The sequence below is a fragment of the Mesoplodon mirus genome, assembly GCF_964341445.2.
Source record: "Mesoplodon mirus genome assembly, chromosome: 9".
Taxonomy (NCBI): Eukaryota; Metazoa; Chordata; class Mammalia; order Artiodactyla; family Ziphiidae; genus Mesoplodon; species Mesoplodon mirus.
In genome coordinates this window covers 67426873-67450690 of record NC_138985.1, presented here as the reverse complement: position 1 = coordinate 67450690, position 23818 = coordinate 67426873, and the positions used below count along the sequence as shown (strand labels likewise).

The window sequence follows — 23818 nt, the reverse complement described above, 5'->3', positions numbered from 1 at the left end:
CTGAGAAGCAGTGGTTTAAATAAGACAAGATTTCATTTTTCTCACAAAATGAGTATTCCAGAAGTAGGCACCAAGGGCTACTGTGGCAGTTGTAGGACATCGTCCTAGAGTGTAGCCCTTATCCTTACGTTCATGAGATAGCTGCTAGAACGCCAGCTGTCACGTCATGTTCTTCTTGGAAGTGGAAAGGAAGAAGTGCCAAGTGAAAATGGTGCTTAGCAGTTGATTCTGTATGGTTTTTAAGAAGCCTTCCCAGAATCCCCATCCAACAACTTTCACTTACATCTCAGTGGCCAGAACTTGGTCATATGTCTACCCCTATCTGTAAGGGAGGCTGGGGAATGTTGGGTTTAATCTGAACATATTGCTTCCCTTGACAAAATCTGTTACTAAGGAGCAAGGAGAGGATGGATATTGGTTAGGCACCTAGAAGTCTCTATCATGAGATGTCTATGAATGGATGAAAATGGGAGCTGCTGAAAATGACCAAAAATAAGGCGGCAAGAACGAGGCCATGGAAGAAGCCAGAATTTCCTGAGGTCTGTTCATTAGCTCCCAATGGCAGATAGTACTGGCAGATAGTACTGACTGATAATAAAACCATTAACCTAGCATATATGACAAGTCGACACAATAGGACATTGCAGTAGGGAACAAGGAAATCAATTCATGGAGTTGCCACCCCTTACTCCGACAATGGAATGCACGAAAGGTAACATAGGCATAAATCAGGTGCTACTGGAATGAGCCTACAGTTTTGTTGGTTTGAACATTGGCTGCTTTTTAGTAAGTACATATTTAAATGAGAATATACGTCAATTAAATTTATGTCAATCTTCACCATTTTCAAGTAAATCCTTCATGCTTAATAAGCCATTGCCACGGGTTAACTAAGCTGAAGGTAATGAATTTTTTAGATAACTGCAACACTCTTTTAAGCAACAATTTTTAAAAAATTCAAAGTATTACTGGAGATCATATGGTACCTAACTGCCTGTTTCAACATATATTGAATAACTTAATATAACGGAACATTTTTGACTGTCTGCTTCTTGTGTAGGAAACAATCTTTCTTACCATTTACCACCTGTTCACCATCTGCCACGCACAGACACACACACACGCACGCACACACACACACACCACATACTCCCTCCCCAACTCCACCACTAAGTATAAGGAAGGGAAGTTTTGACAGTGTGCTGACATATCCCTGGTTCATGGAGAACAGTTTAGAACCAGCAGGTAATCAGGCACTTGTGTTATACTTGCATTTTTTTCATAACGTAAGATAATTAAAATGTATTTACCTCTAAATCATCACTCCAAATTACTATGCTACTTGAATTCTATGCCTTTGTGTGGAGGTGTATACTTTTTTGTTTTTGGTGTGTCTTATTCTAGCAGCAACCTTTTAATTTGCTGTTTGTCAACTGCTGTGCTCTGGTAAAACCAGAACACCTCATTTATTAGCCTGTGGGCAAAGTCAAAGTAAAAGGCTCTGGGAACTCTCATTGATGGTGGGTATGTAAGTTGGTAAATACACTTTGGAAAATGGTTTGGCATCATCTATTAAAACTGAGCATAGGCATATTCATGGATCATACTCCCAACCATCAACCTACTGACACAGCTTTTTCCATCTCCCCATGTTAGGACCCACCCCAGCCTTCTTTCCCCTATGAGAATGCAGGCCTTGTTGTTGACACCCCCTCCAGCAGTTTCCCAACCATCAGCTGATCTTAGGCAGCCCGGCTCAGCACATCAGAGGCATGCTCATGACGGGGAACGTATGCAGGCAAGATTAGCAAACTTGAATAACTTCCTCTCAGTAAGCTCCTTGAACCCTATGTGACATTCCCACCCCTTCTCCAGAAACCTTCCAACTTTGTACCATTTAGGATGACTTCTCCATCAGTATCTAGTACTATAAAGCCCAACACAAACTAGCTTAGACAATAAAGGTGAGTCATTGTCTCATACAATTGCCAAGACCAATATGGGCTTCAGGCACAGTTCTCTCAGAGCTCCCGTTCAGTTTCTCTGAAATCTCTTAACTCTGTGTTCTGCCAGGTTGGTTTTCTCTTCAGGTAGAAGTCCCTCATGGTCATCAGATGTCTGCTAGCATCAAATGGGTAACATGCCTCTTTGTTCAAATGAGGAGAAAGCAGGCCTTTATCCAGATAATCACCGAATAAAAGCTCTGAGCACAACTCTTGGGATCTTCTGGGTCCATCTCCTGAACCAGTCATTTTGGTAGCAAGACCCCACCTGCCTGCAGAGTTGAAGCCCCAAGCCCTAGTTAAGCAAACAAAACAAGCAAAAAAAAAATGACTCCTGCTGCACCTTCTCCCAGAATAATGGGTGCTTGCTCTTACCATGTTTACATAACTAAAAAGGTTGGCCCTTTTTAGTGTCAACTGCCCTTCTAAAACATAAAGTTCTGCCTCTCTGCTGTACCAAACTGTAACACCCACCTCCTTATCCAAAAATTCTAAGGACATTTGGTGAGAAGAGATGCCCACATGCCATAGCATCTACAGCACAGGATGCAAGATAATAATAATAATAATAATAATAATAATAAGGCTTCATCTTTGATTAGCATTTTACAATTTCTAATGTGTTTTCACATGCAGCACCTCATTTCATCCCTGGGAGCTGGGTAGGATCTGTACTGTTATATCCAGCTTGTAGATAAGGAAATCTCAGAGAGATTGAATGACTGACTTAGCCATGGTCCATGGCTTGTAGGTGATGGAGCTGGCATTGGAATCTAGGTCTTTTTGATGTTAAACTTTTGGGGGGAACTTTCTTCTGATTAGTCTTTTAGACCAGGGTACAGAGTAAGAAAGATAAGAAAGTTGTAAATTTGATTGTGTGAGGCTGAGCAGGAGTTGTCTGAAAGGAGGAGTCCTCTCCTTCAGGACTTTGAGTTACATGAGAGAGAAGACAGGAAAGATCTTCTCTATCTTTGCTTTTGCCCTTTTTTGGTTTTCTTTCCCAATTACCTTTTCCTTGTGTTTCTTTCTCAAATTCTCTTCTCTGGTACAGCTTTCTCAAATACAGTTACAACTACTTTTCATGCCTAGGCCCTATTCAAGCATCAATCTTGAAAAGGAATCCTGGGGTTGGGGGGTGAGGGGACAAGGTGGGGAATGTGAGAGATTTATAGGATTGGGAAGGTGGGGTGAGAAAGGGGATGGCAGAAGAAGGAGAAAAGAGAAAGAAATTAGAGTCATGAGTTGGCTCTGACACCAAAGATTAACTGTAATCTAAAATGTTTAGATTACTTTATACATTTTTTTAAGAGAACTAATGCCTTCAAAGCAATGTGATCTTGAACTATAGACCCAGGAGTGAGAGCACTCAAAGATTGGGAAGGCCAAACCTACTAACTGACAGGTTTAATTAACTATTTTAAAGTATACCTGGACGCCGGTCAAGCAGTATAAAACATTATACACAGCATTCGTTTTAGATAAATTTGGAGTACTCACATATTCAGTTGTTGAAAATTAATTTTTTTTAATTGAAGTATAGTTGATGTACAATGTTGTGTTAGTTTCTGGTGTACAGCAAAGTGATTCAGATATATATATATATATATGTATATATATATATATATATATATAAATTCTTTTTCAGATTCTTTTCCATTACAGTTTATTATAAGATATTGAATATAGTTCCCTGTGCTATACAGTAGGACCTTGTTGTTTATCTATTTTATATATAGTAGTTTGTATCTGCTAATTCCAAACTCCTAATTTATCCCTCTCCCTGCCTTTTGCCTTTGGTAACCACAAGTTTGTTACCTATGTCTGTGAGTCTGTTTCTGGCTTGTAAATAAGTTCATTTATATTATATTTTAGATTCCATATATAAGTGATATCATATGATATTTGTCTTTCTCTGTCTGACTTACTTCACTTAGTATGCTAATCTCTAGGTCCATCCATGTTGCTACAAATAGGATTATTTAATTCTTTTTTATGGCTGAGTGATATTCCAGTGTAAATATATACCACATCTTCTTTATCCACTCATCTGTCGATGGACATTTAGGTTGCTTCCATGTCTTGGCTATTGTAAATAGTGCTGCAATGAACATTGAGGTGCATTTATCTTTTTGAATTAGAGTTTTCTCCAGATATATGCCCAGGAGTGGGATCGCTGGATCATACGGTAATTCTATTTTTAGTTTTTTAAGGAACCTCCATACTGTTTTCCATAGTAGCTGCACCAATTTACATTCCCACCAACAGTGTAGTGGGTTCCCTTTTATCCACACCCTCTCCAGCAGAAAATTAATTTTCTTAAGACTCTGATCTGCATTGGGAAATATGGAAAGAATTTGAGAACCAAGAAGTGTTAGAGTCTAGAAGAATCCCTTACCAACTATTTCTTTCCTCTGCTATGACCATTACCGGGCAGCTCTTCCATCATCTTGGAGATCTGTTTAAGGCTCAAAGGGTCCTTTTTGAATTATTTGCACCAATAATTAGATTGCCTCTAACTTCATGGTGATGAGAAACTTAGAAAGAATTAATCCAGATACTCTTGGGCTGTTATCACAGTAAATTATTATTTATTATCTGTTATCACAATAAATTATTGTCATCACAATAAATTATCTAATTTTATACTGTGGCTTGGAAGGAAAAACAGAAGTTGTAAACTCTTGAGCTCATGGGCCAAATGTGGCCTACAGATGGAACTTGTTTGCCTTCCACTGTTTTAAGAGAGGAGTGCTCTCCAGTTCAGCACTGGTCCCCACCATTCACACAATACACACATGTGCACTCCATACCACCCTCTTCTCTGATCACTTCACCTTCCTGACCCTTAGGGCATCTGAGTTTGAGAACTCTGAGATTACAAAAATCATTCAATATATGAGGCACTACAAGAGAAGAGAGAATCATTTATGTTGGGAAAAAGCATAATGAGATGAAAATTATAGAAAGGTAAATTTAGTCATAAAATCAAGATGAAAGTCCTTCCTGGAGAAGTTACTGGAATCTGGGTTGGTTCTGTGAAAGGCACATACATCTAGCTCTGGAAGAAAAGGGATTGAATTGCAGAGCCTCTGAGATGACATTCAGCTGGCTGGCTGTTCTATGGCTCCAGGAACTAAGACTGTAACAGAAAATATGATTACGCCAAACAATTGGCTGAAAAGCAACATAATTATAGTCATTACAGACTGGAGACAAAGACAAAGAGCATGACAAAAACAAAGAGTCACCTTTCCACATGATAGGTGATGCCAGTGTTCCCCGCCCCACCCCAAAATCAACAGTACGAAGGTACACAATGAATGGGTAAGTCAGGAACTGGCTGAAGAACAAAACAAGGGTATCTTTTCAAAGTCTCACTTCTCTATAAAGTTCAATTTTAAAATCAGGTATTTAAGACCAGTAAATGAGCTTTGCATCAGCAATGAAAGGACCTTCCAAAGGACAAGGAAAGGGAAAAGACAAGCCAAGATTCTCAATACCTGTTGGAGGCCCCAAGCCCTCTCCATCATCAGTACCCCATCCTGACCCTCAGGACCCAATCCTAAGTGCATTTGGTAAAGTAAGACACTTTTCCTCTCAATCTTACTGTTTGTGATGTACGTGAGCCTGATCCTACCTGTGGCAAAGAGCCCAACTTCTCCCCTACATTCAAGGGGAGAGAAGGAAAATGTTCTAGGACACCCAAATTCAAGGAGGAATATTATGTTAAGAGCCAGGACTCTGGAGTGAGACAGACCTGAGTTCAAATCCTAGTTCCAGCACTTATTAGCTTTATGGACCTTAGTAAGTTACCTCATTTCCCTGGGTCTTGTTTTTTCTCATCCATAATCTGGGCATAATGTATTTAACTATCTCATAGCATTTAAAAACAGATCTGTGTTAAGACATCTAGTCCAACAGTGCCTGACCCAACAGTAGGCACTCAGTGAATGGTGGTAATTGTTATGTAAAATAATCATAGTAATGAACTTGAACATCTGTGAAAGGGAAAGGGGTCCTACTCAGTGAAATAAGAGGAGAGCTAGTGTCAGATCTCATGTCATGGCTCAATGCTTCCCAGCTTATCTCTGTCCAACTGAACAGCTTTGTCTGCATTAGCAGAGCCTGGGAAACCAGTGCTATCAAAACCAATGAGACAAGCATTTCATAAGTGCCTGTTAGGGGCACAGGGCAGTGACACTGTGCTAGACCTGAAAAGAGGTCTCACCAGAGGTTGAGCCATGATCATGGGAAGGTATAACTGTTGTAATCTCTCCAAGCTGAGAGATGATTGAAGACTATCTTTCTTGATGCTACATAAGAGAAGAACAGTAACAAATTGTTAGAAATTACTTCAACATTGAAAACTGAAATCTTAGTGTCCTGCTTTATCACAGTACTGAGCTATACTCCCCCATACAACTTTTATTGAGCCTTATGTGCAGGCACAGTGAGAGATAGTCTCCTTTTTCATGGAGACTAGGATCAGCCACCTCCAAGGTGGAATGCGTTTACCCCAGGATGGGGGCCAAACAATACTCCGGGGTGTGGGATGAAGATATTAGACCTTCCATTTCTGTTTTTTAAAAGGTCACCTTCTAAAAGCATCTGTCTTACTTTATAACATACATACTATATTTGAGTAGTAGTTTCTATATATAATTTGTAAATAGAAACATGAATGTTCATGTGATCAAGGTTTAAATTTTTTTATTGATGGGGTTCTTGATTTAAAAGGTTTGGGAACTACTGGTCTAGAGGAGAAGGAAGACCCGTAAGCCAACAGTCAAAATTAATGCAGAGGGAGCTTGGCTGGAGCACAGATGATAAACATGTAGCTCAGCAGTGAAGGAAAAGGAGACAGGATGCAGGGAAGGCTTTCTGGAGGAGGTGACAGGATGAGCTGCTGAAGTGTGTTTGGTTGGGGGGGAGGGGAAGAAGAAAGAATATTTCAGGCAGGCTATACAACACATGCAAAGGCAAGGTGGCCTGTGCAGGTACAGTGAATGCATCTTGAAAACTAAAATAATTTGATCCATCTTGAACTGTCAGTATAGGTGAGGAAACTGCAGGAGGTAAGGCTGGGAGGTTTCTGCAGAGATCCAATTTTTTTTTTTTTTTTTTTTTTCTTTTTGCGGTATGCGGGCCTCTCACTGTTGTGGCCTCTCCCGTTGCGGAGCACAGGCTCCGGATGCGCAGGCCCAGCGGCCATGGCTCACGGGCCCAGCCGCTCCGTGGCATATGGGATCCTCCCAGACCGGGGCACGAACCCGTATCCCCTGCATCGGCAGGCGGACTCTCAACCACTGCGCCACCAGGGAGGCCCAGAGATCCAATTATTGAAGGTCATTGAATAGAAAGCTTATTCTGATGGTGCAGGTTGGCGCTGAGGGATTCTAGCAGGGGAGGGGAGATCATGGAGCAGTATTCCCAACTTGATCCTCTCGTCCAGTTTCCATTGATGCTTGTCTGAGTCCTAGAGGGAAAGGATTGTGCTTGTGGGAGCTGATGAAACCTCAAAAGGCTAGGACAAAAAAGGTGCTAGAAGCCTTTGAAGGGATAGAGAATCTTCAACACTGGGCATTGCTGGGTGAGCATCACCAGTGCCTAAAGACACATCTCTGGGCAAAAAGCCTGTGCAGTCTTGTGTAAACATTAGTGCTTTAGTGGCTCCAATACAGTCAAGAACAACAAGATTTATCACCTGAGTGAGCCAGAGTTGGAAAGGAGGGAAATGTCAGACACCAGAGCAGCCAAGAGGACAGTATGTGGAGTCCACTGAGCCACCCCAGGCAGGCTCTAGGAACTGATTCAGGAGGACTTGCAAAGCATTTGGTGTTCCCTCATGAGGAGAGACTGTACTGGTCATATTCAAATTGTATCCCTCATGTGTTGCACAGTGGATCAGGCTCCAGAGTTTACAAATCCTGAGGTCACTGTCCAGGCAGTTCCTCTATAAATATACCTTCAGGAGTTGTACAACAGGAACCTGGCATAGATGTTCAATCAAGATGTCAGGGAACGAATGAAATAGTGATTGGTTGGCTGCTCTCATGACCTTATTTAAACCTCAGACTGGGCTGGCCAAATCCCATCAGAGTTGGGTTTGGAGCTATTATTTGGGTGCATGTGGCAGATTGCAGCAGGGGAGTAAACCCAGGAACTCAGTTAGAATGGCAGTCAATGGCTGGGTATTTTACTACTTTATCCTGGAGAAATCTTACAAAAAACTAGAAATGTAATGCCATAACTATGTATATAGTGTCAGTAAGGCAGAAGCATGAGGGTAGAGAACTTAAGGTAACACCCCTTAGGGTAACACCCATGAGGACTTGTCACTGGTGTCATCCAACTAGAGGACCCCCATTACTCATTCTAAGGCCAATGCTTAATTCTAGGCAGAATGAGACTGGGGGCCAAAATGAGAATTAATCACCAAAGAGCAGATAAAGCTGATTCATTTCTGAGCTGGAATAAAAGCAGTACAAAGACCTTGAAGACTTGGTTGCATACATATTAAACAAGAAAATCTGGAATAGACACTGTCCTCCTTGGAAGAAGGTGGGAACTTCAAGAAAACATCCTGTTGAAGCAAAGGTTGCTGTTGGCATAACTGGCAGCCTGAGTCTTCAAGAGCTGGGAAGTGTCATATATTCTTATAAGTGGCCAGACTGGCATGAGTTGAAGAAGACCTACCTGTGTCCACGATCTACTCAGTCTATGTAGTGGTGGCAGTAAAAGGAGTGCCTCAAGCCCTTAAGGGCCTGTTTACATCCAGTAAACCTGAAAAGTACCTTAAGAGGGACCTGGAAGAATGATCCAGAAAACCTGAGAAAGAGTTGAAGGCAGTATGGAGAGTTCATAGAATCCAGTGTTCATAGACATCCCCTTGTAGTGCTAACAGATGTCCATGCAGGGCACAGGAAGTGCCCACTTTTGATGATCAGTGTATACCTAAATTAACCAAATCCTGTATGTGGAGGCCAGACAAGAAGCAGAGTCCTTTGGTGCCTTCGATTGGCTCCCTTAGACCAATGGCTTCACACTTTCCTGGCAGCTCCCCCATTTTGTGGGCAATAGCCATGCTGGATTTTGGAGATTGCTACTAGATCCCAAAGCATTTGTAATGGTAAGCACCAAGCTCTGGGGTCACTGTACGCCTGCATTTTGTGTGGGCCTACACATTGGGAGGACAGTGATCTCAGGGGAGGCAAATGGTTCCCAAGAAAGGGGTCTTATACCCAGAGAGCACTTCTAGTCCACAACCACCATCATCTCCTTCTGATTCCTCAATTCTCTCACTGTCCCTTTCATGTGAAATATTTTTACTACCAAAATCAGGGGGACAAATTTTTTTTAAGTATAGAGATATATCAGCCATCACTTTCTCTGGGACATAATAAGTTGAAGTGTTTCTTCTATAGATTTTTATAGCTTCATGTTGACTTTATATGAAGGGACACCCTTGAAACAAACATTTTTATAAATGCAAGTACATAATGGTAAGCATGCCATTGTAAAGCAATTTTTTAAAAGTTTGCTGGTGGTTACTGTATCTTTGTCCTTCTAATGTCTGTTGATGCCTTACTGAATACACTAAGAATACAGAGAGGAAACTTGGCTGTGTGTACGTGGAAAGAACTCACTCCATGCCTCTGGCCTCAGTGTACCATATCTATAAAGCCCGTGGGTCTGCTGGCCAGAGTATCTTCCAGATCTAAAAGACCATGATTATGTATCTAATACAAAGGCCAGAAATGCCTAGAGTGTGCAGATTTTTAAAAAATAGGATGAGCAGTATGTCATATAAGCAGAGCTTCAGTTCACAGATGAAGAATTAGAGTGGGTTATTTTATGCAAAACAAATTGAGTCCTTTCAAAATATTAATAATTGCCCAAGATAAAGAAAAAAATTTTAATCTTAAAAATCAAAATTTTGATTCATTTTATAGGTTATTTTGGCTTGTTTCATTTTAAAAATTCTATTTATTAAATGTGGCCTGTGAAGGTTTTATTTTAGGAATACTGAAACTCATAGCAGGTAGTGGAGACTTAAACATTAGTGAAACCCAGTCCTTTTACTTCCTTCATCTTTTATCTGCACATTTCTGGCACTTTCCATCTCTGAGCTCTCTTGCGTGAACTACCTCTGTTCCTCTTTGCACTCTCTCTGGAGTTAATTCCACACGGACAGTTTCTCCTCCAGAGAACAAAGTTGCTACTTCTCCAAAGCTCTCCATGCTTCCTCGCTTCCTCGATGCTGCCCCATGGTGGGGGTCCCTAACACTCATCTCTAGGGGGAACCTGTTTTGGCGTCGTTTTGGCTGAAGCTTTTGCACTGCATTTCCCTGTCCTGTTACTCGGTGTGGTGTGTATTCTGCCTGCTCTTAGCTGAAGGCCTTCCCAGACTGGGCAGCTGAATGCACTGCACAGCTGCCAAAATTCTAATTCAAGAGCTAGAATTCTTACTCCCGCTCTTTAGACCCTTGTCTGGCCCTGGCTCCAGTCTCCCGCCAACTGGGTCCCTGGCTCGTTATCAGGCCCACCCGGGCCCTGTCTCCACCCCCAAGTGGGCCCAGGAAATCATTCTTGGCACCAAACTGAACTTCAACCACACCACTACCCCAGCCTCACCCAACCCAACTCTCATCTCAGCACAAGTTGTTACCTTGTGAGCTGGCAGACAGAAGAGATGGGCTCGAAAAGAGGAAATGCCATGGGTGAGGGCACTCATCACCCCCAATTACTGTGACTGTCAGATTGTAAAACTTTTTGTGGTGCCTTTCCTCTATGAAAAGAATTAAGAATCCTACTAGAAATAACACTAGGGATGAATATAGCTTATGGAGAGGGGAATACTATTTCTCTATGTATCTGCACCAGAGGGTAAGTGAAATTTGTCCTAAAGAAAAATGCTAAATTCAGTATACTTGCATAATGAAAAAAATGCACTGTTGGATCATAAACTGCTGGTAATATGTAGGCAACTGTAAAAGTGCTATTGGAGAACACAAGCTTTAAAGGTAAAATATCAGTGAAATTGGGGGTGGGGTTGGGGACAAGGAGGTAATTGATTCTTAGCAAAATGTTGGTTTCAGAGAAGCTACCTGATTCAGCCAAATGCTTAACTGGTCAACATTATGGTTTAAATGCTCACAGGATGGTGTAATCTAGATTGATTGGAAGGATCTCTCTCTTTTAAATGAAGAGAAAGTATGTCCCTTGACCCTGTTTCTACTCCTTCTAGCCTTCACCAATGCACTGCCCTTTCTGCTGTGATAGTTTTGATCCCAGGGAGACAGATGGGTTAATCCCCAGATCTGAGATGGGGCAGTGGGGTATTATAATTTGGGGAAATGAAATTAGTTTTCATTTTCCCAAAAGGGGCAGGGAGTATTACAAACGTGGTACACATGTAAAACACAGGCAAATGCACTTGACAATCAAGCACTCTATTTTGAAATTTAAATAAAGCTAAGATTTTCTTCTGGCCTAGAGGGAAACTTCATTAAAATCAATTAGTACAAACCTCCAGAGAAAATGGGCTTTTTTTAAAAGAAGGTTTAAAGAGTAAGGTGCACACAATTACCTTTCCTGGGTCCCCTGTGAATGTCAGTGTCAAACCTAGACAGGTGGCCAGGTGCAAACAAATGTCCCTGAGAGGGGCCTGGGTAACTCCCTGAGTTCTCACTGCAGGGAGGTAAGTGTAATTAATAGATGTATATATACCAGGAATGTAATACACATAACCAAGGAGGCTCCAAACAGATTGCGTGTATTACCAACTGTGAAGGGCAGGCCGAGTGAGATAAAGTTGGTGGCAGGCGTTCCCAGGTGAGGCCTCGGTCCAGGGGCGGAGGTTGGGGCCGCACAGCTGTTGCCGCGCGCCCTGGTCCCTCCTCCCAGCTGCGGCGGCCTCACTCCCACCCCCACCCTCCCCCCGCCGCTCCCCCCGCCGCTCCCGACGCCGCCGCCGCCGCCGCCTCCCCTCTGCCTCCCGGTCTCTCCTCGCAATCCTCCCATCGCTCTCGCCCCCTCTCCCTCCGTCCGGTCCTCTGCGCTCCCCTCACCCCGCCTCTCTCCCCCTCTCCCAGCCCCTCCTCTCCTCACCCCACCCTGCCTCCCTCCCTCCCTCCTCCCGCCCGGCGCTGGCTGAGCCGACACCAGGGGGGCTCTCGATGTAGCACCATGACAGGCATCGCCGCCGCCTCCTTCTTCTCTAATACCTGCCGATTCGGGGGCTGCGGACTCCACTTCCCCACCCTGGCCGACCTCATCGAGCACATCGAAGACAACCACATCGGTAAATGGCCCGGGGGTGGGCGGGGGTGCCCGGCGCGCGGAAACTCCTGCCCAGGCGAGAACCCCAGAATGGCCAGGGGTGGTCAGGAGGGAGGAAGGCGGCGGCGGGGCGGGGAGGGTGTGTGGGAGCCCGGGGCATGGGGGTGGCGGGATGCGGAGGCGCGAGGTGCGGTGGGGATGGGGGCAGGGTGGGGCTGGGGGAGAGGGAGGGGGAGGGGCGGGCGCCCCGAGGTGCTGCTGGCGGGCTGGGGGATTCCGAGGGGCGTGCGCGCCCGCGGCGAAGTGGTGGGAGTGGGGCTGCGCGGTGGAGGGGGCGGCGGGGGGAGGGACCCAGCGGCGGGGAGATGCGGCGCGGGGCGGAGGGCGCGGCGGGGCCGGCGGGGCCGGCGGGGCCGGCGGGGCGACCGGCCGGCTCTGGGCAGAAGCGCGGAGTTAGTTGGCCCGGGTGGTCGGAGCGGCTGGGGGCGGCTGGGGGCGGGTGCTGCAAGCCGCCCGCCGCTTCCGCCCGGGCTCGAGCTGTCAGGGCTCGGCGGCGGCTGCAGCCGCTGGGAGGTGGGAGCGGGGGGGCGGGGGTGGCTCCACCGCGGCAGCCATTCCGCTTCCTCCTCCCGGCACCGCCGCCACTGCGTCCTGTCAGCGCTGGTTGCTAGGTGTGGTGCGTCGGGAGGGGGCCGGAGCCGCGGCCGGAGGACGCGGCGCTTGCTCTTTCCCCCGGCGGCGGCAGGGCTCGCTGGCCTGAGGGCGCCCGCTTCTGCCCCGGCCTGGCGCGGTTGCCGGGGCGCTGCGGGCTGAGGTCCAGGGTGCGCCCGCGGGCCGCGCCCAGCGCCCAGGGCCGCACCGCCCCGGAGGCCCCTGCGGCTGCGTCCGCTGGAGAGCCGTCCCCCAGGACCCGGGGCAGGGCATTTAAATGCGCTCCGGCTCTGAGATTTGCCTTTCAAATGGTGCTAGGCCCGAGGTGTGCCGGCTGCGCCGGGTAACCGCAGCGGCGGCCTGCGCAGCGCCCCGGGCGCCGTGGACTTGGTGGCCGCGGGGGGAGGGGGCACCCTGCGGGGCGGCTGCTTTCTCTTCCTGCCCAAGACCCCGGGGCCTTTCAACAAGTCCTTTAATTAGCAGAAGCCCTTGCACACGTTTCCACGCTCCTTTTCGGAGCCCCTGCGAGGAGGATGGGTCGGGTTCGTGTGGTTCGGGCGATCCAGCCACCTGCGGAAGGTGTGGCCGGAGCCCCCGAGTTGTCCTGTGTGGACTGGAAGATGAAGGGCCCGCGTGATGCCCCAATGGGGCTGCCTAATCCAGAGAACCTGTGAATTGCCCCCAGAAAGTCATTTCCCAATGAATGCTATGGATTCTGCCATGTGGATGCAGCTCACGTTTCTACAAAGTTGAGAGAATAAATCACGACTGCTGTGTATTTATGCACGAATAAAATGAGGCCGAGCCTTAAGCTCCTTCTCTTAGTATAATGCTTTCTCTTTGCACACAGTGAGTGCTTAATAAACGTTGAATGCTAGTTTAGAATGGGTATGTGATGGGACATCCAGAATGGGAAATACTCATTGAAAATGTCTACAAACCATCTTTCAAAACATAATCTGGATGAGTAATTGTCCAGGTTTTGAAACTTACAAAGTTTTAAAACATCCGTGTAATAACTTTTGCCATCTCCTCTGATAAAGGTGTGACAGAAGAGCTAGGGAAGTTTTGGTAGTCTTAAAAGCAGTTTAATGCAGTAACATATTTGCTGATTCATCATCATGATTGAATAGTAATAACTGAAGGTGCTTAAAGGATAAATCAGATTTTTCATGATGGGTAGTTTAAAATAATACTAAAACTCCAGTAATGCAAAGCTCCAATGGAAATTTTGTTAGTTCAAGTTGTTTCTCTTACTTTCAATAATAAATTAAAAATATAAATAAAATAAATATGTATTATATAAATAACATTTCCTGACCTAGGGAAGGCTGTCATTGCATATCCCATTCACTCACCGTTATTTTAGGATAAACTATAATTAATGTGAGTGATAATTTCCCCACATTGCCTGCCTACGTGGACTAGCTGGTTAAAAGAAAATATAAATTATATTTATTAAAATGTGTTAAAGACAGTTATCCTCCTTGAGGGTTTAAGTCTGTAATCAGTTAGATAATTTAAAACTATTGGTGAACCACAAGTTCTTTAAGTTTGTAGAAATTGTCTTTTGTATCGTGCAAACATTTTTAAGAGGGTTAAGTGGTCCATAAATTTTCTAAAACTTTTAAGTGATGGTCACCCAAAGGGCTAGCGTTTTTCTCTTAGTGAAAATATTGAACATTTAAATTTATAACAGTAGGTATGACTTAGGTGAATTTGGAGGCGCAGCTAACAATTACTATACTTTGGAATTAGTTTGACACCAGAAAACTTTATGGAAAGTAAATGTTAGATGAACAAACGCTTAGAATTCCCTGGCTGAAGAGACCAAGTGAAACTATTCTGTACCTTAACTGAGGAGAGGCCCAAGACAGACCCATATGCAGAAAGAAATAAGATTTGACCTCAAGAAGAATAAAAACAACCTGCTTAGTAGGCAGTGTCATGTAAATACACTTCCGATGAAGGGACATGAGTGAAAATATACCAGATAAAGCGTATGGTGAATGTTCTATACTACATGTATTGTTAAGTGGAATTTATTGTTTGTGGGTTAGTCTATAAATTTTTGGAGAGAGATTGTTACTTTTAATGATTGATTTACCAATTCTGAGTACTTTGTCATCAAGTGGCCACATTAAAAACATGCATGAAGACTACTAAGATATATGTTAATAATATCTTTAATTTTTTCAAGGAGTTTGTTAGTTAGCAATTATAGGAGTATTAGAGATGTGCTCAGGTAACAGGTCCATCTTGACCTTTCTGAGTTATTACCATTTAACCACTAGTCAAAGTCCTTAAGCAGTAATGAAATGAAGGTTTACAGATGGGAATATGGCATATTTCTTGCATGACAGATTTTTCAAGGCCTTTAGTGTACAAAGCCCATAGTTTTCATTATAACTGTATTGTTTAGTTCAGTTTAATTAAGTGCATTAATTTGAGAGTCGCTGTTATACGTGTACACTCAGCTCTTGTTGTTAACCAATTATCCATACCCATTAGGAACAAGGATTTGGGGCTGTAGAGCCAAAGGAAGTGTGATTTGCACCATCCTCTGTTTTAGCTCTTTTCCTTTCTGTTGGAGGAGTGCTGCACCTGAGGTCCCATTTTCTTCCTTGAATTTCATTGCTGGTTTAGTCCTGATGTACCTGTCTCCGTGCACAAGCTGGGTACCCCAACTAAAACCCTCCCCCCCAACTGAAATTGCCTAGAAATCCCACAGCCCTGCAGCTGTGAAGTGTTTCTCCATCAGCTTCACTATCAATTCATTCATAGCCTGGCTTTGTTTCCTGGAGATGGGAAAAGCTGATTAGGATTTGTTTGCTTCTTATTGTGAGTAAGTACTTGAGTTTGTAGAAACACTCTTGACATACACATCCTAGGTAGGTGAAGTTGAACTGGTAACTAGGAATCATAGAAACACCGAGAGCACTAAATTTAGCACTGAAGGTCGTGTCACAGACTCATGAGATGTCTGCTCCATCTGTGCATCCCAGTGCTGTGAAGACAACTGTTTAATCATTCTTACTAGATTTGATTATTTGGTACATTTGTAAGAATTAAAAGCATTTTGATTTTTATTTATATATTAATAGATATCGAGCACCTATTTTGTACCAGGTACAGTTCTAGGCACTTGGTATATTTTGGTGAACAAAGATCCCAAGCTTTGGGGAGGTTATGTTCTAGTGGTGGGAGATAGACAATAAATAGTCAGCATAAGATGTAAATTATATAGTATGTTGGAAGGTGGTTAGTGGTATGGAAGAGACTGATTAGAGCAGGCTAAGGTGGATTGGGAGATGAAGTATTGGAATTTCCAATTGGTTGGTCAGTATAGGCTTCACTGAGAAGCTGATAGGTGAGCCAAAACCTTGACAGAAGTGAGGGAGTTAGCCATGAGGACAAACAGGGAACATTAAGGTCCAGGCAGAGGGAACAGGAATGCAACATGCACCTCTTAAACTGAAACACAGATTTGACCGGATTCAGTTATTCTTGTGATGGTACTAAACGAGCAGGTCATTTAGAACTTTCCCCAGCTGTTGGGAGCCTCAGTTTTGCTTTTTTTTTTTTTTTTTTTTTTTTTGCGATACGCGGGTCTCTCACTGTTGTGGCCTCTAGTGTTGCGGAGCACAGGCTCTGGACGTGCAGGCTCAGCGGCCATGGCCCACGGGCCCAGCCGCTCCGCGGCATGTGGGATCCTCCTGGACCGGGGCACGAACCCGCGTCCCCTGCATTGGCAGGCGGACTCTCAACCACTGCGCCACCAGGGAAGCCCAGTTTTGCTGTTCTTGACTAAGACTTTCCTGTCGGGGCCCCATAAGGAGGTGGAGTATTGTTGCCTAATGGTGGCTTGCAGTAGCTATGACTTGGTTGGGTCTTGACCCTGAATGTCAGCAGGTTTCTTCTTGTGAGTCTCCTCATCTCTAAAATCCGGGTAATAAATCCATGCTGCTTCATTTCGTAGGATAGATTTGTAAACCATCTAATTAATAAAGGTCAAAAGTCTCCGGAAAGAAAAATAAGGTAGTTACTATCAATAATGTAGAATTTGGCTCCAAGGACAGTTCGGTAAAAATTTGCATTATCTTATAGCCGCGCTACTGTATACTAAATAGATGGGTGTGTGATATGTAGTAGGCCCTTATTATCCCCACTTTATGGGTGAGCAAACTGAGGCACAGAAAGATTACTTAACTTGCCTAAGTTTCCGTGACTGGTAAGTGTGAGCTGGAATTTGAATTTCAGACGGGTATACAGAGCTGGGCTTGTGCCAAATTGCCAAACAGCTGAAGAGCTAGACAGCCCTGGCCCTGCTCCCCTTCCACACCCAACCGGTCTGCTTCCTCCTTCAGGAAGTAACTCTGACCCCTTGAGATGAGGATCATCTCGGAGGCCCCATGGTGAACCCCGTTTGCTTGGTTTGGAATATGCATCTCTGCCACTTGTCAGCCATTTGACTAAGGACAAATGACTTAACCACACTGAGCTTCAGTTTCATCTTCTGTATAATGAGGATCATAACAGCGCCTACCCCGTGGAGTGGCTGATGAGGGTTAAGTGAGCTAATATGTGTAAAGTACTCACTTACTTCAGTAGTAGTAAGTTATGTACGTCATCCAGTTTCTTGCCATTTTGTGTGTTTGCTAAGTAAGTATGTTGGAATCCTATGAAGGTCTACATTAGAGGTTAATAGAATGTGGGTGGTGTCCACCTACAACTATATAAAATCACCAGGCCTGTCCCAGGAAAGACTGAGAGTCAGAAATGGGACACCCACAGTCCAGCATTGGGGTTGCAGCCTCTGGCCACTTTCTCTTCCATGTGGCCAGAGGTACTTTAGACGCTGGCAAAGGCCTTTGCCGCTGTGGACTAGGAAGTGGTGTCAAGGCCAGCAGCTTCCAACATGGCCTTTCCTTGTGGCCTGCATTTAGTTGAAAAAAACCCAAGACTAGAAAGAGGCACTGTGCCTTGGGCCTGTGGGCACATTCCCACGAGGGCATTTCCTGTGGAGAGAAGGAATGACTGAATGAATAAATGGATGAATTAAAGGCTTGTCCCTGCCCGCCCTGCTCTTTGCCTGTACCCTGTGGCTTGGTGGCAAGATGCCCTGTTACTCCCTCCCATGGTTCACTAGAAGGTCCCAGGTAGAGAGCCGGGGAGATTTTAAGTGCGTGTGTGTGCATGAGTGGGCGCAGACACATGTGTGCACACATCACCCAGTGGGGGACCCCTAAATGTAAAACTTCCTCCAAAATACCATCTTTAGTGGCTTTTCCATTTGCCCACTTGTCACCTGAAAGCAGTCAAATCACCCTTTGTAAATCCTTGCTAGTGAACATCCTGTCTCATAAGTTTCACAAGTTTTTGATTGTTTTCTCCTGTCCACGTTTTCTGATGAAACGCACAGACAGAAAAACTCTGCCTACAGCCGACTAACTTGACAGAAGCCTTCGTATTCTTTGGAAACTAGTTTCCTTTAGAGTGCAGTTATTTTGGTGACATCTCCCACCTTGACAATTCTAGAAGTGCAAACTGACAGCTGTTTTCAGAAAACCCGATTCTTCTGTTGATGACAGGGAAGAAGCCTCCAGACTGGAGCAGGCTGGTGATACTTGATGAGAGGGGCTTTCCTAGGACTGTCTGGAAGCCAAAGGCCTTGAGTTTTAGACTGAGGTCTGAGAGACAGGGCACAATGTTATTGAAACCCTTAAAAATCCTCCCTTTTTTTTTTCCAGCTTTTGCTTTTAGGACAGGAATCATACCCCTCATCCTCAGGTTTCCCTTCGCACCTCATCCTTACCCCTGCCCTCAGATCTTAACAGTGCAGACATGGTACAGTCTGGGTACTACTGAAGAAATATCAATATTTGCTGGATTGCAGATAATACATTTTGTTTCATGACGAGGTAATAGACTTGTTCCATACTGACCTGGCTAAAGTGATGAATAGCAGATGTTGTTTTATTTAGAGTTTGAAAATCGGAAACTGCAAATGTCAGAAACTTATTATATGTTTCTTTAAAAAAAGGCTTTCATTTAATATGCTAAATCAGTTGAAAGAAAATTATATTTTCTCCTTGCACTAAGCACTGTAATCATGCAGTAGTTTTCACCTATTTTTTTTAAAGTCCAGCTGCAAGCACAGACCAGATTAATGGATATTCTCTTTAAGGATGAAGTCTTCCCAGTAACTCTCTCTCCACTTTGGCAGACGTCAAAGTGCCTCTTTTGGGTCACTTAACTACAGACTCTCTGTCGAGCACTAGAGAGCATTGATAGTCTCCTGATGGCCTGGCTCACCCACTGGCCTCCTAAAGGAAGCCCTGTTCTCTGTCTGCCAGGCTCTAATAGTGCCTTTCTTCTGAGATAGACCTCCTTGAAGGGACGAGATCTGGATACCATGCTGTTAATTTGAAAAGACTCAGTCTTTCTTTGGTATTATACATATATAGAATTAATGTATACATATAATGTGTAGATAAATGTTATATATATAAAATATATAATACAAATACATATATAATGCATACATAAATGGTGTATGTATATGTGTGTATTTATACATGTATGTGTATGTACACCACACAGATATATGTATACATATATACATATGTGTATTTATAGGTGGGTATATAATATATACACTTCTCTCTCTCTCTAGATCACTGTGGATAGTGAGGACTACCACAAACATTTTTGAGTATTTTCTATCTACAGTACTTAGGACTGTACTTCCTGTTTCCAAGGGATTGAAATTTATTTGGAGAGACCAGGCATGTACAGACTGAGATAAATGATGAAGAATAATGGGGACCACAGAGGCAGATTTATTGTGAAGCTAATGAATTGCAAGCCCCAGGGCCCCTCACTTGTACAGTATATGTTTTACCATTTCTGAATATATTGCTTGGGCTCACCCAGCCCTTTCCAAGGCCCTAGAGGAGCCCACCAGTGTACACAGTCATGCATTCATGGATGACATCATAACTTGTAAAATTTGTAGGGCGTAAGATTTTAACAGCAGTCAGGTAACATTATCCTTTTCCATTCTGACTTCCCTTCTGTAACATTTCTCCTTGGATTCAGTGACATCGGAGTTGAGAGTGTTTCTGAGATATAGCTAAGGGGCAGTTGAATTGGGGACACTTTTAGTTTGGGTTGAATGGGATGTATTTATTCAGTTCACAGTCGTCTCTGTGTCTAGTTAAGTTATTCCTAGCCATCCTAGGGTAGGAATCACTTCCCAGGAATGTCATCCACCTGGGGATGTGCCAATGTGCCAGCTCACCTAGGGTCTGTACACAAAGGGGCAGGGACGGGTTAATATTGCAGCATGAATCTGTACTATGACTTCTGCTGGTGGGAATATGGTTTGAATAGGGTATGGAGCCAGAAGCTAGTCTGGAAAATTCTTCTACTTATTAGATGTATAAAATTGTAAGTAGAAGATTCAGTTCTCATCTAGGTATCTTTGATGTGGAAGTTCTTTCTGTTAGGAATATACTCAATAATGCAAATATACATTTATAAATGCACCATGTTTTTTAGTGGGAATTCTGTGTTTAAGTTTCTTGTTTGATGTGAGTGTGTAAATGTGTAGATACACACATACGTAAACACATATCAGTGACAACAAAAAACACAGCAAACTGATTACTGAGTGTCATCAGTACAAAAAATATTTAAAGTTAGTCAATGCACAAGGAAACTTGGAATGCCCTGAATTCTTGTGGCTCACATGTGAAAGAAAATTAATAAGTGTTTACAAATTTGACAACAATCCTAAAAATTTATATGGCATCATAAAGAGCTATGAGGCTAACAGTAACTTTTCTGAATTATCAATAATTAAAAATAAATTTTGATCACCCATGCTTGAGGAAAGACCAGTTTATCTTTGTGCCGTATAGAAAATGATATTAATATGAATCATTGTCATATGAGAAGTAGTCAGAGTGTGCAGCCCCAAAGAAGTATTTACAGCAGTGTTTCAGGTGATAAATTAATTCACATACTGGGTTCTTTTTCTGAATTTTGATTTTGTGGTGTTTTGGTAATGTCAGCTTTAAAACTTTGTATTTTGCTGTGATTTTTTAAAATTTAAATAATCACTTTTCTAAGCATTTTGTATTTATAATGTTGCAGTTTTTTTCATAAACAGGGTCTAGAGCTGCAGGCCCTGTAAAACTTGGGTCCATTTCTTGGTACTAATTAGAGAGTCATTACTATGTGCCAGATCCAGTTCTAAACAATTTTCATACAGTATCTGATTCACCCTCACAGCAAGCTATGGTTAGACATTTCCAACCTAGAAGTACCGCCTTCTAATTTGGAGTTAAATATGCTACCATATTAGTTAAATACCTTATCTGGTGAAATATGACTAGAATGCTTGTTTATTTTGGTAAGATTAAAAAACAAACATTTCCCTCAGTAAATAGCATCATTATAACTGGTCCTTCCTTCTTTGTGCTGTAGCGTTGGCTCATGTCTCTGCCAGAATTGTGTGCACCGTACTTTATGGTAGCCACCTATGTACTTTGCCTCCCCCGGAAACTTGGTCCCTTTCTGTAGGACTGGGCCTTGCCATCCTCCTAGCATCTTCCTCAAGAACTGTTTTCAGAAATGAAATGAAAATAAAAGAAACGTCTTGGGCTGTGGAAAGAATAAGTTATAAAGGGAACTTTGGGCAATGAAAAACCATTTTTGAAGCTAATCATCTCTGGAGGTGCGCATATGTGAGGACTTACATATTTATTTGTTTACGTGTATATGTTAATGGCACACATACAAACACTAGTTATGTAATTACTCTAGGGTAGTTTATATTAAGGAAATTTGAAGAAGACTTTTTTTTTTTTTAAAGGGAGATTTGAAAAGGAAATCCACTTCTTTATTTTTACACTTGGGAATTGAACTTGGTTAATCCTTTTCCAGGTTGAGAATATTACGAAGCTTAATTGAATCATTTTTTGCCTGACCTACAGTATTTTGTTGTCTAGAACATTCTAGGGCTTAAACAATGCTAGGACAAAAAAGTATCTTGCATCCCTTCCACATCTTTGCCAGGGATGTTTGGTGTAAGGGAGGCCAGGGGCTGCAGTGGGGAGAAGCTGGGGCTGTGAAGCTAGACAGAATTGGATTTTGAATCCTGATTCCACTTGGACAGTTCTGACAATCTTATTTATATAAAATAGTAACAATAACTACTATCATTAAGTGTCCACTAGTGATGCACTGGTTAGCTCCTTTATACGCATTGCTTAAGAATTCAATATGAGTCCCATTTGACATAAGAAACAGACCAAGACCTAGACCAAATAACCCAGCATGAAGTACACAGCCAGTAAAGTGCTCAGGGGAGTGAGGGACAGGCTTTGCTCTCAGGTGTCCCCATATACCTTAGCACTTGCTCTTTATAAACTGTGACTTTTTATGAGATGTTTGCATTTTAATAGAAGGCTGTTGTATACCTAAGTGTCTTACACACAGAATGGCTGCATTTCCAAAGGGAACAAATGTTTCAAGTCTTCTAAGAAAATGTTTATGTAGGTTAGGAGAGTCCATGAGCATCCCAGCATCACAGTAACAGTAATGAAAACAATAATTTGGCAATTCTAAAATGGTTATAATTACTGAATTGTCTAAAGATGCTGACTGGTTTTCTTTCCTTTACCGATACTTATTTATCTGGGGGTGGAAGACTCTTTTCAGACATAATACCTAACACTATAAACACTTACAAACTTCTCTTTTACTTTAGATTTTCAAAGTTAAAATAATGTCATTATGTTCATGTGCATTATTTTAAAAATCTGTTTGGACCAATGATACCTAAGTGGACCCAGCTGTATAAACATTGTGAATTAGGAGCCCTGATCTCTTGGCATGTGTTTAGAGCCCTCCCTGATGGACATTTCCCTGGTGGCACTGACTGCACACTTTAGGTCACATTTCTGTATCATCAGACCTTGAACGGCTGGTGCAGGAGCACATCTGGGCTTAAAAATTGAAGCCCCCCTTTTCTTACCTAAATCATTCAGTGAAAGTCTCTCGAATGCTGGTTTAGCTGCCTGATTCTCAATACATGGCATAATTATATAAGAAATGGCAGGGCTTCCCTGGTGGCGCAGTGGTTGAGAGTCCGCCTGCCGGTGCAGGGGATACGGGTTCGTGCCCCGGTCCGGGAAGATCCCACATGCCGCGGAGCGGCTGGGCCCATGAGCCATGGCCGCTGGGCCTGCGCGTCCGGAGCCTGTGCTCCGCAATGGGAGAGGCCACAACAGTGAGAGGCCCGCCTACCGCAAAAAAAAAAAAAAAAAAAAAAAAGAAATGGCAAAAGCAGGGGAATCTATAGAGGCATATTCATACAGCTTACTGTTAAGTAAACTGAATAGCATGGTAATAAGCATAAATAAGTGTAAGTTATGCCCATGCTTCCTTAGGTATCAAACATCAAATAAAGGTGATGGGGCTTTTTAAGCTTTTTTGTAAATTCAAGCTAAATACATATTACGGAAAGCTTTCACCTCTAAAATTCCAGATGAACTTTTCTAGGCCTCTGTCCTTGTGGAGCTAATCTCTTGTTAGGGTATCTGACAGGCTGGTGTGTCTGTGGGCTAAAACTCCTTTTCAGGACTCCCAGCAGGTGTCACACAGGCCCCAAGTAATTTATAGATAGTTTAGATTTTAGATCTTTATCGAGTAGATCTTTTGATAGAATATTTCTGACACTAGATCTCTGGAGTTTGGCACCAACTCAACCCAGTGGTTGACAGTGTGTGATTTAAGTTAATGCGTTTCAGTGTTCTGCTTGGGCTGGAAACTCCCGTTTGTATGTTGGCTTCACTTCAGCACTTTCAGGGGCC

General features: G+C 43.3%; 1 protein-coding gene across 3 annotated transcripts in view; it reads left to right on the top strand.

Annotated features, from left to right (window-relative positions):
• The first annotated feature begins 11977 nt into the window (after positions 1–11977).
• Positions 11978–23818, top strand: part of JAZF1 (JAZF zinc finger 1) — a 340773-nt gene continuing 328932 nt past the window's right edge. For all 3 annotated transcript variants that reach the window (XM_082633040.1, XM_082633039.1, XM_082633038.1), the window contains exon 1: positions 11978–12306. In XM_082633040.1, coding sequence (XP_082489166.1) covers positions 12192–12306 — 115 coding nt within the window. In that variant the 5' untranslated portion in view covers positions 11978–12191. The remainder of the gene's footprint in view (positions 12307–23818) is intronic.